Source organism: Thunnus maccoyii, chromosome 11, assembly GCF_910596095.1.
Source record: "Thunnus maccoyii chromosome 11, fThuMac1.1, whole genome shotgun sequence".
Classification (NCBI taxonomy): Eukaryota; Metazoa; Chordata; class Actinopteri; order Scombriformes; family Scombridae; genus Thunnus; species Thunnus maccoyii.
In genome coordinates this window covers 13,127,108-13,147,084 of record NC_056543.1, presented here as the reverse complement: position 1 = coordinate 13,147,084, position 19,977 = coordinate 13,127,108, and the positions used below count along the sequence as shown (strand labels likewise).

General features: G+C 38.6%; 1 protein-coding gene across 1 annotated transcript in view; it reads left to right on the top strand.

Annotated features, from left to right (window-relative positions):
* The first annotated feature begins 4,619 nt into the window (after positions 1 to 4,619).
* The window catches only part of LOC121907099 (ephrin type-A receptor 6-like), a 191,604-nt gene continuing 176,246 nt past the window's right edge, over positions 4,620 to 19,977 (top strand). Inside the window, exons 1-2 of the mRNA XM_042426471.1 lie at positions 4,620 to 5,269; positions 18,223 to 18,287. Coding sequence (XP_042282405.1) covers positions 5,191 to 5,269; positions 18,223 to 18,287 — 144 coding nt within the window. The 5' untranslated portion in view covers positions 4,620 to 5,190. The remainder of the gene's footprint in view (positions 5,270 to 18,222; positions 18,288 to 19,977) is intronic.

The following is a 19,977-nucleotide window of genomic DNA, read 5'->3' as shown; positions in this document are numbered from 1 at the left end:
GTCAATGTGTCATTTTTGCTAGTCTCCCATCTAAATTTGTTTTTAAAAAGTAGTATTTTGAGGAGAGAGGGAAGTGCCAGCAGGATTACCTCAGATCAGAGCTGAAACGACTTAGTTTAAAGGTGCCAGTACATCCTGTCACAACTGCTTGTTGGATGGTCAAATAGCTTCAGAAACCCATCTTTCCCTACAACTTTCCGACATCAGATCAGGGGAGGCTGTGTCTTACTCTTCTGTAACTTTCTGAAACTGACGATCCAACATTCACACCTGCCTATGTGGAGATGCGAATGGAGCCGGGGTTTTTACTTCTCTCTCTAGCTCTCTTTTTTAATTGTTTACAATAATTTCTGTCAGTTTTCACGTGAACAATTGAGTACAACACCATAAAGGCCTTCCAGGAGAGACTGTCTGAACACATATGTTATCCCTATGTTTAAATATTGCATCTCTCCCCTCTCTGTAACAGCAGGCTTTACATAACACCATCTTTGTAAGAGGAAAATAAAGACTATGCTGACCATCATATCAACCTGTTTTCAAATCTTCATGACACATCAGGCACATGGGTATGCATAGATGGATCAGACACAAAATCCATGTCCACCACTAGAGATCAGGGTCTCCTAACAGCAGTTCCTCCTACTTGGTCACAGGGATCACGTCAAAAAAAAAAAAAAACTGTGAGTGGCTTCCAGGTAGAGGCTCAGTGGTTGCCCAGTGTTTCAATGTCCCCCCTTGTGTTTGTTCATGCAGACGCCACCATTAAAGTTAACCAAAAAAGCCCTGAGTTCTGTCAAAGCTAAGCTTTAGAAAATGGAGCTTGACACTACTTAACACCAAATAATTTGCGCATCATCAGTTGCACGAAATATATTTTTGTTACAGACCACTGCACAACCTGCTAAAGTGCCCCTTGTTTTTGTTTGTTTTTCTTTGTTTTGAGAGAGAGAGCTTTAATAATTTCTGCACTTCTTTGCTTCATTTTTTTCCCTAATGTCCGTCTTGTTTGCCTAGATTCCTTTGTGGCATTAAAAATGAAACCTTTACTTTAACCCTGTGCGTGACAAAGGTGTCCTTCTCTTATTTTTGCCCCAGCCTCTGACAGTCTGTGCACACCACTGCAGGCACCCATGCCTATTCAAGTGTAAGCTAATGTTCTCCTCTGTGCTCCACCCTCAGAGGCCTGTGTTTACAGGCCAAAGAGCTCCATACAAACACATTATGTAAATCAAAAGCTGAGCTTGATTTTGAAAAACAAATCGGAAGACAAGGCAGGCTGTGAATTGCTGCAGGCAATTTTGAAGCACTGTAATCATGGTTTGTTTTTGATCGGTTGTTTTTTCCTCTGTCATTGTTTTGTGTTATGCTATTTGAAAATATTCAATGTCATCCCCGCCTTGGGCAAAAAAATGAAGCTTTATATAGATAACGAAGTGTTCCCTCAGGGCCAAAGCAATAATCAAGAATAGAGAAATGGGTTCACTGTTGCAGTGCAAACCCTTTCAGTCTAAAATATTTATTGAGGATGAGATGCAACATAAACTCTACAATGGGAAAAACATGTATATATAAGCTGAATTAAAATGTTACTGAATTCATATTTTTAAATTGTATATATGTAATTCATATATCTAGTCTGAAAATTTGACTCAAACACCGTTGTGCCGAAGTACAGCCTCACGGAGCCGCACGTGGCTGTAGACTCTCAGTATTATTTACATGTAAGTGGAAAGAGCAACTGTGAGAGGAGTGATGAAGAAAAGTAAGGCCCCTTTCTCAAAACTCATCTTGTAACATCAGTGCATTCAGGGTTATCGAGGCTAATGTAAGTGGAGAAATCGATAATTGTGCCGTCTTTATAATGGATTCCTGTCTGTATGAATGTTGGTACAAAAAAAGGCCCCACAACTTTTAAACGCTTACTGAAGATTAACTTTGTTTGGATCATATTCAGAATGAGACACACACACACACCTCAATAAAAAACTAACATGCTGCTTAATGTGAAATCATGTCATATCCATTTGTCCACTTTTATGTAGTAAGAATACACAACCAAACAACTGTAATGAACCAAGAAGAGAAAGGTGTGCTGCAGAATCACTGTTGACAGTGTAAAGTGGTTTTTGGGTTGGAATTTACCTTTAGCCCTAAGTACTTTTAATAGTTTGGATTCAATCCACGTGTGGGGCAGGTCTCTATGGGCTGGCACTTCATTGTGAACAGGACATCAGTGAACACATTAGTGTTATAAAGTCTCATTGTCTCTGTCAGTTGTGCTGATGTGGTCTCATTTCAGCTCTTTGCTTGTGATGAGTACAGATGGACGGAGCTTGTTCTCTCTGGACAGGGGGAATCATAGCTCACAGTTAGGCCCTATACACTACAGTCACACCTCATTGAAAACCATTACAGCAAAGGAAACCAAATCATTGCAGGGGGTGGCAGTAGAGGCCCTCCTCTCATCAGTTTGCCCCTTTGGTCATAATTCTAAGTCATCACCACTTTCACTCTCTAGATGGATGTGAGATGATTTAAGTCATTGCAGTATGTTATATTTGTCATGTTATTCTTAGTGGTAGTATTAGTAACACTGTAAGAGGCACAGTAGTGGTAAAGTATTGGAAGGACAGTAATAATCATAGAGGCTTTGGCTCACTATTTACTAACCATACACAGAATATAGCAAGGAAATAATCAGAATCAGAAGAATCAGAATCAGATTTATCCACAAGTAAGTTTCCAAATACAAAGAATTGGTGTGGTGGTGCATAACAAAAAATAGAAGGTAAGAGAAAAAGCAAGTATCTATACATAGTGAGAAAAATACAACTACCACAAAACATGTGGTATAAATATATGAATAAAATAAAGCATTTCAGACAAGAAATGAAACATCTGCTGGCATGCTACCGCTTGTAAAGTAATGGGTATAAAGGCATAAAGTAATGTTATGGATTGCTCTTGAGGTATAAAGGCAAAAAGTAGTGTCAGTTGTGAAAGTGCTTAGAATATTTAATTCTGTATCCCCATCAATGACAAATCTATAGTACACACCGCTAGTCTAAAATTTTTTTAACCTCTTTCGCTGAGAGGCACCACAACTTTTATCTATCTTTTTATAGCTACAATACATCTGCACCATGACGTTAATAGCTTGATCCATTTCTGTGGAGTGTGCAGCCTCCCTCCAGCAACAATAGACACCTACAGACCACTGTGGTCAATATATACTCTACAACCCTCCGTCCTCCAATGTGTTTGCACGTTGCGCCACACAAAGTCAGTAGTCAGTTGGCAGCTTCTCTGCTTGCTTCTCCTGCTTGGTGATTGGCTGTGAGCTAAGTGGTGGTGACGGGTTGTGATGTTGATGTATTTACCTCCTCTGTGCTGACAGGAAGCTGTTCCTTTGTCCTGATTGACTGGGTCTCATCTCAGCAGCCATCGTTGCTTTGTTTAACCCGGTCAGGTTGGGGAGGGTTTGCTTACTCACTCAATGAGACGTCCATGAAGATGAGAGGAAGACCTTCCCTAATCTTGGCTGACATTGGCGACTTGGCAAGCATATTCTTCCACTGTAAGTGGATGGAGATCAAGCTACACTTCCTCCGAGACAAAATTTGTTGTATGGACATACTGAAAATAAAATGGATATTCTACATTATTACTGTTTCTGGATATTTATTATCCATGAAATATCCATTTTCAGGAGATAAGATGATCAACACTATTCTCAAAAAGACATGCTTAATGAAGCTCAAGGGAAAGAGAAAATCCACCCTGAAAAATAATTTGAATTGTATGTAAGTAAGTTTGTGATATTGTTTGAGATTCTTCAAGCTGTGAATCAAAAATGGTGCCCATATCTCAGTAAATCACCATGCTGGCATAGTGTCCTAGAAATGTTATATTATTCACTTTCTGTGGAGCAGCTCCAGGATTTGTCTCCAGATAACATTATCATCACAGTTTGACTCTTTGCTGTTCAACTTAAGAGACATGTTCAAATTTACTGAATGAAACTAAGCTAAATATCACGTAAAATTATTTTTGCTGTATTTTCCCTATAACTGGTGGTACAAGAGGCGGTAAGGCCACTTGGCCAAATACAAAGTTTCACAGAAGGTCCACATTATGCAGCCTATGTCCTCTCTATGAAGCATTTGTATAGACACACAAGTATAAGGCTCATATTTTAATATTAAAACAAGAGTGAATGCATCTATTCACTTATATTTTAAATGTTTCCTTTTCATTGATTCAAAGGGATCACCAACAAGTACACTTCCATTATTTAATCCACCAAACCATGTACTAGAAAGTTGGTAAATTGAAAGCTGAAAGATGGTAAACTTAATCTTTTAAAACCTCTGTATTACATAATACAAGGCAACATAATGTACTCTCAAATGGGTTCATGGGTCAAAACCATGTCAAATAGGGACGCACGGCTATTTTACCATTTAGAAGTCTTCATTGAAAAATTTGGGAAGCTCTGCACTTGAACCAATAGATAAAACACACATACACACACGCACACACAAACACACACACACAACCACACACACACGCACACACACACATGCCATTGCCTTGTCAGCTAACCCCCTCTAGTGCCGAGCATCCTGCACAGATGCGCACAGTCTCCCACAGTAGCCGCCGCTTCATCTGCTCCTCCGCTGCATCCCAATCATTCCTCTATTCACCTCCTCCATCTCGCTGCTGCAGCGGTCCGGGCTGGAGACAGGGAACTGGCAGTCCGCGGCACATTGCTGTGCCAACAACAGGATTTTTAAAGTCTGTCACGACTCCGTGTGCAACGGAGACGCACTAGATTGATAAGGAGATTTTAGTATATATCTTTGAAATAATGCAACAACCGAGACTGAAGTCCATGGGAAATCTTTAAAGTTTGTGGGAGCTTAGTGTTTTTCATCTTGTCTGAAATTTTAATTCTACTTTAGATATTTAATTTCATCCAAATTTCGACCCTTCCGCACCATCGCCACCGGTGCCACCAAGGGATGGATCTCGTCTTGTTCCGTCACCCGGTAGATCTTTCCAACCGGGGCCAAACGTAAGGACCAGAACCAGTGGATCGGTGCTTGTGGAGGATCCAGCCGCGCTTTTCTCTGACCACGTTACCTCTCGGCTCAGATAAAGTCGGTGATAGATGTTGCAGCAGACATGAGTTTTGGAAACAGATTTTTGCTCGTTTCACTCTTTCTTGGAATTGTCCTCACTCGCTTCAGCCACTGCAACCAAGGTGAGACAAATGCATAGTGTTATAATCCCCTCCTCAGGAACCTGAGTTTGTATAGCCTAAATACTGATAATTAGTTTCCTATTGTAATGCTTTTCCACTTCTTCCCTTGTGCTTTTAAACATTTTCACTATGGACACTATTTAGGATAAAAGCTCCACTTAAGTTACTGTAAGAGTCAATAAAGTAACACGACCGCACCAAATCCTTAACTCCAAAAAATGTGATAACTTTCAGACATTTGGAGCGAAACATCATTGAGAAAATGCCCTGCGCCACCGACATTCATGCGTTTAGTGCGCCAAAACGGAGAAGTTTGAAATGTTAGATGACAGTTTTTTTTTTGCCTTTGTCTACATCAGTCTTCTTTGTTTTATTAGTAAAGAGAAATCAAATGTGATGCAGAATATAGTGTCAAGACATTAACAAAACTCTACTTAGATAACAAATATATAGCTGTATATTCCTGTTACTAAAATTATTTTCCTGTCATTACATCCTCTTAATCATTTCAAATTAGGCATTCTGTTTGCACCAAAATGCTCCATGCCTTAATTCAGACTGATTTAAAGTGTATAGCCCCAGCTCTCCGTTGACATCCAAACACTGAAAACGATAATAAAATGTAAAACACTTTTTATGGAAATCGGCTGCGGGAGTGACAACCCTAAGGCTGCTTTAATCACACATTCTACATTACACACAGACACAAACACACAGTAGACAGAGGGAGCAACAAGATTAAATCATTAAGTGGGTGACAGAGTGAGGATGTGTGTGTATCTCTTTGAGAGTGTCTGAGTGTGTGTAGGTTTACAAGTCTGTTTTATGCTGGATGGGTTGCAGTAGAACTTTTGCCACATACAGAAAAAAGGGTCTGAGCTGCCAAAGATGAATTTATGTAGCGAGAGTGAGTGTGTCTAAATATACTTGTGTGTGCACTTTATGTTGTGTAAGTGCTTAAATGCACATGACCACACGTGTTGTTTGCTGTGTGCCTGTGTGTCTGTATGTGGGGGCAGAGGTACATTGTGTGTACTGTGTGTGTGTGTGTGTGTGTGTGCATGTGGACATGTGCACAGGACAACACGCCTACATGTGTGCTACTTTTGCAAAAGTGTGCGGTCCACATGTCTCGCGTGTGTGTCTGGGATTGTGCAAGAGTGTGGTCACACGATTTGTGTGTGTGTGTGTGTGTGTTCCTCCTGGCTCCACACACACACACACACACATACGCAGAGAGAGAGAGACACACACAGCTGCAGCATCAGGGAGGTTTAAAATAGTCTTATTGATTGTGCGGGGACACAGCAAGATCTGCCCCCCCTCCAGGTTATATTTTATTGTTCTCTCAGTTCAATAAGAGCGATGCTACTCCCTGTTCTCCTAGACAGCTGCTACATAACAGCCTCACTCTGTGTTTTTCTCCGCCACAGATTGAATGATTGAACTGATGTCTGCTCGCTATTGTACTTTAGTCTTTCATATTGACTGGTCTGGGACCTCAGCAGCACAATTGCGGCGGTTATCTTTCACAGAGAGGTGCAGTTCAGTGTGGACATCTGATAATAACTCAGATAACGAAGAAAAATGTCTCATTATTATGAGGTGTGCCATAAAAGTTTCACACCTTGCCACTTGATGCCACTTTCTCACTGTATTGATTTCATTATTACTGTACCAAATTAACGTCAGACTCGGTGGCTTCACACACTTAGTTTTTCGTGACAATTCTATGTTGGGGTTGCATGAATTGAGACTCTAACTCGAGCAGCGGCATGAATGCAGGTGTCTGTATCACTTGGAGCGGTGACCTTTCTACAGCCATCCCCTGACCATGACAAGAAATATTATTGCAACAGTACACTGTATGTATGTAGGCTAAGGACAAAGCCTAACACCACTACACAGAGGTGGTTTAGTGTTGTTTGATGCTTTCGAACAAAGACAAACAGAACTCCAATAATTGGGGATTTCACAGACAAAGTTAGGATAGTTTTTATCTGTTAGAGGAACAATAAAAACCAATCACCTTTTGCTTCTCGCCTGTCTGTCTCCTCTCACAGCTACATATCAGACAATCCGTCACATCAACCCGACTGGGGTTGCAGACAAATAATAAAGCTCTCCTCACTCACTGCCAACTTTGAACAAGCTTGTTTTCCCCATCAATATATCTCTTCCCTTAATTTTTATTCATTTTTTCCATTTTCCTCTCTTGTGAAGCCGGCAGTACCAATATTCATGATAATGAAAATTCACAAATCTCATTTACTAACCTGATTTCTTGAGCCCTTGTAGAATTTTCCTAAACAGAAGATTGCTTAAACCAAGAAAATTGGAAGATGATGTCTTTGTTCCCCACTTCTGACATTGTTCAGATTGTTTTTCCTGACAGAGAGATTCAGGCGAGACAAATCAGAGAGGCAATCCATCCTAAGGAAATGAATGAGTCAAATGAAAGCACAACATGTGAATGTTTTTTTGTTGGTCAAATGCATCTCACTGAGACATCGCTGGATGTTTGAAAGTTTGAAGTCATTCAGAAACACACATTCAGAAACGCAGAAAAACTGTTGGGACTGCACTTAGAGATTGCCAGACTCAAAAGGATCTAGACATGAATTCAACATCAAAACAACTTTTGCTCTCTCCAACACCATCCGCAGAGTCCCGAGATCACTATCACTGCTTTAGATGAAGGAGATATTCACCAGCAGTGTGCTGTCAAGGAAAATCAATCAATCAGCCGATCCAGAGCAGCCACAAAAATGTTAACTCTGCACCTTTGACTTGCAAGCCATTGTGTGCATGTGAATACTTATTATGCAGGAGCAAGAGCTTTGTGTGTATTCACACTCAGTTTTACTATGCATGCTTTCAGGCTTATTTTGAAACCACTACTCCATAAAATAAACTATTCAATATAATTCTTAACACTGCAGATGCGTTTTCTTCTATTTTTTTCATATATGTACATTGTTGTACATATATAGCGATATTAGTCCTATAAAATGTAGTTTCATCCATTTGAAAGTGTCTATTGTATTACTGTTAAGTGGTGCACATGCTGCTATAGGAATTAAAAGGTCTTTCCACAAAGGTCATCTACCTAGAAAGACTGACATTACTTTAGGCTGAAGTTAATTTTGTAAAAACTTGGCTTCCTCATAGGAATTCAGTATCAAGATGACTGTGGAGATGTATCTGAGCTTTAAGGCCACCAAGTAAACTTCCTTCACTACTCTTGAGACAATAACTCCTATCAAAGTCATAAATCACCATGCAAAGATACAATGTCCTTAGTGTAATTTAGCTTTCGTGCTGGTGGTTTTGCATTTTTAGCCACTACAAATACTACAAATAGCATATACTTACTTAAATTATGGTTGGAGACGGTCCTCCCAAGAGAAAAGACGGGGTCAGTTGTTTAGATAAGTGCACTAAAACAGCATATATTTATATTCAAGTGACAGAGGACCTCTAACAGTGGTAGTAAATAAGACTGCAGCAAAAGAGGAAATCGGGTGATGTTATTATAGAGCGGCAAAGTTCATGTAGGGAGGAGGTTGGTATGGATGGGTTGGTCAACAAAACTGCAGACATTGTTTTTTTTAAAACATGACCATGATCATTTCCTAGCCTTAATCATTTGGTTGTTATTGTTAACATGATGACGATTGACCTTAACCCTTATCTTAACCATTTACTAATTTTAACCCAAATCAAATGTTTCCCTAAAACTATGAAGTTGTTGTTGTGTCTGAAAATTACCAAACCTAAATATATCATTGTCACATCATATTATCTATTTATTTTTTTACTGGCAATTTTTAATGGCTTTTGAAAGCACAAGCAAATGATGTCATCTCGGTGATTACTCCTGATAGGGGTGTCAGATCAGAAAATGCTTGTATATGTTGTTCTGGAGTGCATGGACCATGTACAATGTATTTAGCCCTTTAATTTGTAAGACTTGAATTGTTCACCGGTAAGATTTCAGACTGATAGTCTACCATCATACCATCATTCTATCTATCTATCGAACTTGTTAGAGATAAGTATTCAAATGCAACACCAATGACATTTACAGTTTTGGAAAACCAGCAAGTCCTCCAATTAAATGACCAAATACGTCATTTGACCATGTACTCCAGAACGACACACAGGAGCATTTTCTAATCAGGGGCTATGCAGGAATCGGCAGGAAAAAATTATTTGTCTGTGCTTTCCAAAACTGTTACAAATCACTGTGAAAAATGGTGTGGTTAAGTTCTGGTTAGGTTTAGGCACAAAAATCATTTGTAGGGTTTAGGGAAAGATCATGGTTTGGGTTAAAATGGTCACTTTATTAAGGTTAAATAAACATGTGGTGTGGGTGGAGGTTACTACTTCTTTAAAGTTAGACAACCTTTGTCATCATGGCTACAATAATAAATACAGGGTCAAGGTTAGCATACTAGCCAGTGTTTTCAGTGTAACCAGTGCCCGTGTTAAAGTGGTGACTTTCAGCTGAATGTGTTGTGGTTGTTGTGGTGACGGCAACTGTTGAAAACACAAACAATTAATTATCAATTAAATTAAATTAAAAAATTTAATTATTAATTATATTATCATATGTTCAACCCAGTATATATTCGTCTGGTCCTTTTTTTTACATTATGTAAATTAAATGATGTCACCAACAAGAAGCATTCACATTTATTCACTTATTTTTCTGAAATCAGTCTTTTTAAATGCTTTGCTTGAGTATCCACACTGATGGTCACAAGTTAAACAGACAGTAGGCTGGTAAAACCCGGTGAATACTGACCATATGACCAAACAGTTTACACAATATCTAGCCTCAAACTCTATTTTTACCGCATGCACAATGACAAAGCAGGTTAATTGTTTGAATATGGGCCACTTTCCAATTGAGAATAATTGTATAAAATCATAATATAAAAACATAATGGCCAGCCAGTTACTTTCCTCAGGCACCAACACTGCAGTGACATGTGTTTTGCATTTGATAACGGATGGAAAACACCTGTTGTGGTATTACTGATTGAGGTGTGGCCAGTACTATAGCATGCTTATACTCAACAGTGCAGCAACAGCAGCAGTACCTGACCCAGTGTTTAATTACCCATTCAACACTGAATCACATCTTATTGCCATGAATTCCCTTCACTAAGCTCTCATTTTAAAACACTTACAGTCTGTATCCGATCTAATCAACCACATTCGAAGATTTGCTTTGCTCCTATTACGTTGTTGAATGTTTGATCTTAGTGAAGTGTGGAGATGTGTTGAAAACCTTGTCATGCCTGTCAGGTTGCCTCTGCTATGGATAGTTTTCCATTTCACAGCATATCATCCCCTCATCTGGTGAGAGCCCAGCACTTTGTTTACACCACTAAATGACAATGTGCAATCCGCACTGAAATACTGACTGAAATCAATTTTCACAAGTCTGTGTTCATTTCTCAAATGCTGTTGTTTGTCTTTTAACAAGACTTGCTATTTACCGGAATGGGTATGCAGGGAGCTTTCAAATTAAAAAGGTTTTGTTTTTGTTTGGAAATCAGGCTTCTTTGCTTTTTGAACCACAACGGCCTTAGAAAAACAGTTCTATTGCATACCAAAATGTTTCATCAATCTTCCACCACAGCAGAAACCCTTGCTTGTGTTGCTATAAGCAACTTCGTTGTTTCACCGTACCCAAATATATCCACACCAAACCTTTATGGCAAAATAAAAATCCATATCATAAACCAAATCAGTCATGATGACAAATGTTTTAAGAGCCATGCTAGGTTCTTAATTTATTCCACTTTTTATGTCTTAACAAATCAGATGGATCTTTTATTCAAGGTAGTTCTATCATATGTAGACCTATTACCACCATAACCAAAACCAACTTTCACGCTAGTTTGATTAAAAGAAGCAGCAACGTACACACCTGTAGCAGCCTTTTCTCACATGAAAACAACAGTATACAGTAGGTTTAAAATTCAGGCCGGCAAAAATGACCTATAGTTACATTTAAGTGACAGACAACATCTAGGGGGAAGTGATGCAGTTAGGATGACGTCAGTATAAGGTTACTTCCCTCTTAGGAGGAGCTGGGTTGGGTGAATGGATTGATAGTTAGATGGCAAAAAGTGGCAGAATGTGGACTTAGCTGCAGGAGACCACTGATTGCTTCAAATGCGAGTCGGGTGGTATTCACTGTTGCCACGACAATGAAGGTTGCATAACTTTAAGGAAGTACTAACCACATGTAAAGTGATCATTTTAACCCAAACCATGATCTTTCCCTAACCCTAACCAAGTGATTTTTGTGCTTAAATCTAACCAGACTGTAACCACAGCATTACTACACCATAAAACATAATTACTTTTTAACACTGATTTGTAACAGTTTTGGAAAGTGGCATATTATGTTCTTATGGGTCATACTGGAGTGCACGTACAATCAACCTATGTGGTCATTTCATTCTGAGGATGTGTTGCCTGTAGACAGCCAGTATCACTGTTGTCTGAATACTCCTCAAACTGCTCTCAATGCAAATTTACATGAGGTAAGGCTGGATGAGACTGCCTTTGGGTCTGTTGTTAAGCTTGTAGTTATTTTGGGGTGTTTGTGTAGCCTGCGAGGGCTGTAGGCCAGACAGAAGAAGTCATCATTCTACTGGAGCTCCATATATTTATGAGTTGGCCAGCTCATGTTCTATTTATATCTAACCAGTGGAAGTCCCGAAGGACCCTCTGCTTCAGGCAGTCTGTGGGTGCCGTCCTGAAAGATAATTCTATGGAGGGATAGAGAGAGAAAGAGAGAGAGAGAGAATGTATGGATATGTACATCGAGGCAGTTTTAGTATACGCCATTGAGTGTTCATATACCCAAACTAGAATACACAGACACAAGCAAAAGCACAGTCAATTACACACACACACCCACACACACACACACACCATTGTTGTTGTCTGGAAACACTCTACCTACATTTTGTAATATAAAAATGTAGGTTTTTCAAATGAATAGATAGATAATAGAATATAAATCACTAGGTTAAATTTTTACCCTGTTTGGGTCAATATAGCACCAACACAGTACTGGGTTAAAGTTAACTAGAAAGCCACTCAAGAGAAGGGGTTGTTTTGACCCAGTTTTAGTTTTTTCTTTTTCTTTTTTTTTTTTTAAGTCATGCACATTGTTTTGCACCAGAAACAATGAATTTGAGACAGTTTTTAGCTGGGGCGGCTGTGGCTCAGGAGGTTGAGCAGGTCGTCCACTAATCAGAAGATTGGTTTAATTTCTGGCTCCTCCAGTCCAGATATCGAAGTGTCCTTGGGCAAGATACTGAACCCCAAATTGCTCCCGAAGGCTACACCAGCACCCTGTGTGGTAGCTTGCCGCCATCGGTGTGTGAGTGTGTGTGTGAATGGGTGAATGTGGCTTGTAGTGTAAAAGCGCTTTGAGTGGTCGGAAGACTAGGAAGGCATTATATAAGTGCAGTCCATTTAACATTTAAAGCTTGTGTGTAACACTGGGTCAAAATAACAGATTGCTACTGGGTAAAGTTAACCCAGTGTTGTATTGGTGCTATATTTACACAGTTTGACCCAAACACAGTATGAGCACACCAGTGGTGTTTCATTTCAAGGATGTTTTGTCTTTTGCACAAATCAAATACAACCTATGTAGTGTCACATTGTGATATACAGTATGATACATTTTACAAGTTTTGCAATGGTTTATACAAGTAAACACTTCATAAAACCTCCCCATCAAGATCAGACTATTTTTCTTAGCTCTTATAAAGTTCGAAACACAAGGTTGTGACTCAACAGTGCAAAGTTCTCTGCTGGATACCTTTCCACACTGCCTCCTAATTTACATCAGCTGTTCTTTATTTATGGAAAAGTGAAGTGTGAAACTGCTCGCTGCAGTACTTGAGCTACCCAGCCAGCTCTCAGTAATTGGGCCATCCACCAGGGACTGTGCTGCTTACCTGCCCACTGTAGCCTAATGTTGTCCATTAAAACCATTGGCTTTGCCAGCTAGTCCTCCAGTCCGCCTGTGGCATTGACATGGCACAGACCCGGCATTTGTGGGCAGAAAAAGACACAGAGACACTGGACCTGATCCAAAAAAAAAAGCCAACATGGAGAAAATATTAAACTAAGCTAGTAGAGCAGAGAGGACAGGATTTGAAGCATGAAAGGATCAGCATGACGCCTTCCTTAGCTGTGTTGGACAGGATGCTCAATCAATAGAATTCAGCATCATTTTCATATAGATCAGTGTTCATTTTCTCCACTTCTCCACTATCTCAGACTGATATAACACATCAATGTAACATTAAATGCTTTGCCTTTTATGTTTGCATGATCAGTACCAGGTATTTATTATGAAATATGATATTGATGTTTTAAGTAATATAAAAATACTTTTTTTTATAATGATTTGTGTCTAGTATTTTTTCCACAAAAATGTTCAATTACCTAGTTAGAAATGAAATGTACTCATGAACATCTCGCTTTCTCCCTTGCTGAAAAATCTAAAATCTATACATATGCAAACATTGTTCAAATCATCTCATATATTGGCAGATAAATTTACCCTTTCAGCAGATGAATATGAAAACAGCCTTCCAGTAGCAAACTCCGCACATACACATCATTCTGCACAGTGAAGCTCAAACATCTAAGTGCATTAACAATAAGCAAAACACATTTTGAATAGAGGGGTTCGTTTTTTCTGGAATAAAGAAACTAACTGGGTAGGAAGCATGATGATGAAGAACCATGATTACCACTATGGTCAGACAAAGAGAAGAGCACCGCAACTCAAACTTTCTCATCAGAAATCAAAGAATGAAAATATTTTATTCTGCTCATACTGTTTGATGGGGTTAGAAAAGTGCAAGTTCACAGCAATTCAGTGCATTTTTGTGTCCCTGGTTGTCTGAAAGTAATTCTTGGGCAAAAACATCCTTATAACATAATATAACATAATATAACAAGAACAGAAACCTGATCAGGAAATACTGACATTACTCAAAATGCATATTTGTCAAACAAGTGTTACAACTAGAAAACTAGTAAACTGTCAAATACATGAACATGTTTCCTTCTTTCTTCTCTTTTTTTTCTTGATACACAGTATGTCTGTCTCTTTCTCTGTGTTCTCCCTCTCAGCTCAGGGAAACTGCTTTTACGGCTCTCCAGCTGTCAGTCATGTACAGTACATGGATTTTTACAGATGAAATTTCAATAATGTTACCTTGAAACCTCACTTGCAATCCAGGTTTCAGGAAGCATACGTAGATGTTATGTTTTAGCGTACATTCTCTGGCACAGGAGTTCCCACATGACCACAGCAGCTCATCAGACCAGTTTTTTTAGTGGAGCAATTAAAACTAATAATAAATAATATTGTTAAAATATGAAAACATCATTAAAAAGAATAGTTTGACATTTTAGTCAGTTAAAGAACCCCTCCAGACAGTTTTAAACATATAAAAATACTTTGAATAATAATTTATGTGGGATGTGGGATTTTTTTCTGCAAAAAGTTCAATTATCTATTTAAAAATCTCTAAAATTACATCTCCTCCTTCTCCCTCATTGAAAAATGCAGAATCTATGAATATTTAAAAGTTTAAGTGCTGGACACAAAATGTCTCCTCCTTCACTGAAAAGTCAGTTCTCAGTGTATGTGTACTTGAGGTTTTCAAGTTTCCACATCACACTTGTGTAAGTTGCACACTGGACCACAATGGGCTCCAAACTAATTGTGATGTCACAAAACATGCTCGTAAGCAAATGCCTTAAACTCAGATTTAAGGTGACTGCAGAGAAACTTTCCATTTTCAGCAGGTGAATGTGAAACAGCCTTCTAGCGTCGAACTCTGGACAAACGTCATTCTGCACAGTGAAGCTCAAACATCCAAATGAAAGAACAAAAAGTGAAACACATTTATGAGTGGAGGGGACTTTAATTTAAATTAAATTAAACAGGTAACACTGTCATGTCTGCACAATAAATATACTCTAACAGCAGCATCTAAGTTTATCAATTTGCTTAGCTTAACATAAAGACTGGAGTAGAGTCTTCAGATTTTAGTTCCAAGCAGAGCAGAGTAGCTGTGCCCAATTTCCAGTCTTTGCTAAGCTAAAGCTAACTAACCGCTGGGAATAGCTTAATACCTTACAGATATAAGAGTGGTAAAGGAAATTGGGGTATTTCCCAAAATGTCAAACTATTCCTTTAAATGTGATTTAAAAATTAAAAGCATGTACTAGAGATATGACAGTTGCAGTTCAGTCCTAAGATAATTTCATTGTCTGCCAGTTAATATATAAACAGGTTGTATTACAGTTCTGACTTTAATATTTTGTACATCGCTCAGCAGTTATTATTTTATTCATCTCTTATGCCACACATCACCACACCCATACAGAGATATTCAGAGACACAAAGTAACAGAAAATTTTTCTTTTTTCTTCCTTTGTTATAGTTATTGGATACATCTGTCTGCTGTACAGCTCCATTGCAGCATTGTGAGCGTCAACTTGTATTTTTCGACAATGTTACATTTGTTGATTCTGACAACAGTGGGGTCCTGTATTCTGGATGTTTTTCTTAACTCTTAGATGTTGTGCTAGACCCGTGTTGCTTGATCCAAAAACAGGTGTTACACAGTGTCACTACAGTGCGCCCTATACCAGCTGTCTGGGAGATGAGGGGAAGTAGAGGAGCATTTAGTTGTGTATGACAAACACATACAAGCAAACACAATGAAAATCTCAGTGAGCAGATGCTTGGACAATCTTTGTCAGCCAGATTCCATCATAAGTGTACTGGCTCAAAACTAGGAAACTGACAGATTCGAAAATGTCCCTTTTTATGCCTCCGTGCTGGCAACAGCCGTGGCCGAAGGCATTATGTTTTCAGGCTATATTTCAGGAACGCCTTGAGGGAATTTCTTCAAATTTTTGCAAAAACATCCACTTGGACTCAAGGATGAACTGATTAGATTTTGGTGGTCAAAGGTCAAGGCCACTGTGGCCTCACAAGATACATTTTTGGCCATAACTCAAGAATTCATAACGCTAATTATGACAAAGTGTCACACAAATGTCTATGTCTAATAGAATAAAATGATGAAGTGATGACATTCTATATATAAATGGTCAAAGGTCAACTTCACTGTGATATCACAATGTTCTGCAAAAACACTTTTCTGGCCATTATTCAATGTCATATGTAAGGAACAGAAGGGGAGATTGTGACCATATTTCATATTTGGTCAGATACTGAATTGATGACAGTAATCTTGCCCACCTTGAAACTATGGTGATTTTATTTAATTCCTTCAAAGTCTTAATATCAGTCTGGACAGACATGGATGTAAACTGCAACTTGACTGGTTGACAGAGGCATACAACTGTGAGGCGGTATTTCCAATTCCTTTCTGCTTGTCTTGATCTTGTCAGAGTACATTAACAGAGAATTAAATATCACTTTTCTTTTGCCTTGACACTGTTATTTATAATATCACAGCACAAAACTACCTCATTTGATGTACAGTCAGTTGTAATAACTATCCCAGAGCAATGAGGATGTTAATGGAGATTTATTCAGGAAATATTATCACTAATAGAGATTTGTGATGACATAATGAGCCCCCGAAGGACCACTTACAGAGCTCCAAGTGGACATTCGTGATTGACTGACACTTGAAACGTCATTATTCAAGGAGAAAATACTATGTGATTTGTCAGAAATCAGTGTCACTATTTAGCATGTGGGATTCACAGTGTAACATTTAAGATGTAAGTCAATGGCTGCTCAAGGACAAGTTTAAAGACGAAATCCTCTGCTCCTTATCATCAGATTCAACAATGACTCATAGTTTGTGAGTGAACTGTGTGGCTTTAAACAAGCCTCTTGAGTCTAGTGTTGCTGTTTTTCTGCAAGTTATAACTGCTCCTGAATACAAATACAGAACATCAATTGTTTTCTTATACCTACATGCATTGCATCCACACATAATTAGGATATAACTGTATTGTCAGACATACTATGAATTTGGCATATTACAAGGTGACTGGATGGGCTCCATTTAATATTTATGGACTATGAAAATGCAACTGTGTCTACTGCCTATTTCGTAATGTTGTCACAAGTGTAGGTAAAAACAAATTATTTATTTTAAATTTAGTGGTGTTATGCTGGCATCACACTGAGGGTAAATTCAGGAATACCTTCTCCTTTTCACTATAAATCACTTGTTCCTGGGAGAGTCACTTTCCTCCTGAATTATTAAATCTACTGTCCTTGAGAACAAGACAAAATATTGTCAAGGATGGCAATACTTTCCTGGGTAAAATTGCATTGTTTTTTAACACTACCTGGAAGGTTAGAGTCAACTGACAATATTATTATTATGCTGTACCAAGATTAATATCACTGTATACTAAACTCTGGGAAAATACAATACCAAAGCTATAATTTCCATACATTAATACCCCAAGGGATTTTGAATACACATATTTTCATGGCATAAGGGATGATGACAGATCTGTCATTGATTATATCTCATGAACAGTCTCAGTCACAAGCAGAAGAAGAGCATATTGTTGCGAGTGGGATTGAAGTAAAGCTGTGGATGGGAGAAAGGGATGGCAGGGGCAGGGAATGGATTGTTGACAGCAATCTGACTGCAATCTATCAGTCCTCACATTGTGTCGCATGTGCCGAAAATGTTGCTCCCATTGTATATGCCGCCACACTCATAAATATTCATCCAAGAAACTCATTTCTGTTAATATAAAAAATGTCTAAATGAACATGTTTATGACTGATATTTCAATTTCCAGTGTGAAAATAGGACTTTTTGTGTGTTGACAGATTGCTAATGATTGTATTTTCCCCACTCATCTTTTTCTCATTTCAGTTGTGCTGCTGGATACGACGTCTGTGCTTGGAGAGCTCGGATGGAAGACATATCCTATAAACGGGGTAAGGACGGCAACTCTGCTTCCAATTATTGCCTTCGGTCTTACTGTCCAGTGTGTCTTGTTCAAAATGCATGGCCATTGCTACATCAACAAGATCAATTATATTGATGGTAACAGGTCAGAACGGGTAGCAAGGAACTGTTTCATATTCACATCTTTGTTTTTGTTCAGCCCCCTCTGTCCACATGGGAAATAATGTAACTTGGAGACAGATAATGAGCCAGGATCTCTGAGGAGACTTCCCTAAAGGTGTTCAATCTTCCACTGTCAATTCCTGTCCTGTTTATGTCACTATACAGCCACATAAATATTTCACTGACTCTTTAAATAGCCAAAGGAAAGCAAAGACTAGCAATCAGTCTAGGCCAAGCTTACAAAGCTTCTGTAATTGCAACATTTAATATAAATGTTTTGACTGCATTTTCTGCATATGAATTATGAATTGTTGAGATGACAAGACTACCATCTTGATACCCATAATGAAGTCCAACTCCAAAACACAAGTAATTTTTTCCATCTGCCATCCCTAAACTTCTTCATCTTCAGGAGAGCATGAGTTAAAGAAGTGTGCTTAGTCTTCATTTCACCTCCAGTTAGATCCAAGGTACTAGAGAAACAATGACTGCATGTACTTTACCTTACTCTGTATTTCTGTCAGTCACCTACCCCAAAAGGGGTATTGCCATTTTGTTGTGGCAGTAAGTGCCTCCAGCTCCACAGCAATATCTTGTCTGACTGAAAATCAGAACTTTGGAAAAGCAGCAAGTTCCAAACTAAAGGCATTAGCATGATGAAATATAGATGTGCTGACAACAAATTGTAACGTCCTCAGATCAAAACTGTGTTACATCACAAACGTGTCCTTCTCTGTGCTGTCAGGATACCTAAAGGAGTGATTGGAAATTTCTTCTTGTTATATACAGTAAGCAACAAAGGCAGCATTGGATAACCTCCACCTCTTTGTTTATCCGGTCCTCTTTTCATACTTGTTAACTATGGCACAATCCAATTCAAGGTGGAGACTGATTACAGGAAAGAGGCAGAAGCTATCCAAAGAGTCTATGCCACTCTGACTGTGTTGAGTCCTTGTTTGTCCATGTTCAACTCATCATTTTCCATTCGGTCATCGACGGATTGGTAACCCTGGTGTTGTTTATTGTCACGAAAATGTCTGGGGCTTTTAACCTTTTTTTTATTGTCTTTCAAAATGTCAAGTCTGAAGTGCTTTACTTTATGAGGTGTCTGCTTGTGGCTGCAATTTTGATATTTGTCACACCTTATCAGTTATGGTCTGTCATGACAGTGCTTGTGTTGTGTTTTATTTAAAATTATCTTAGTTGATTGCTGTGTAGTGCATCCATGGTTACAGTGTGAACAGGCTGTGTAGAGACCTTTTGTCCCTTCTTGTGGTGGCTGATTGAGAGTACTTCTGTAGATTAATACTGACTGGCTTTGAGCAGCAACAAATAAAAAAGAAAAGGAAATAAGGAATGTCTAAAAATGAATTTAAAGTTGAACTCAAAACAGCTTTATCCCAGATTCTAGGTTTATAAAAAATAAAATAAATGTATCTTTAATACTTTGTAGTATACACAAAATCAAACAGAAGGCAGAAGCAACAAAGACCAGACGTTAAAAGCTGTGAGCTTCCAATCAACAACACCAGGCCCTCTCTTGGCCAGGCCTTTATC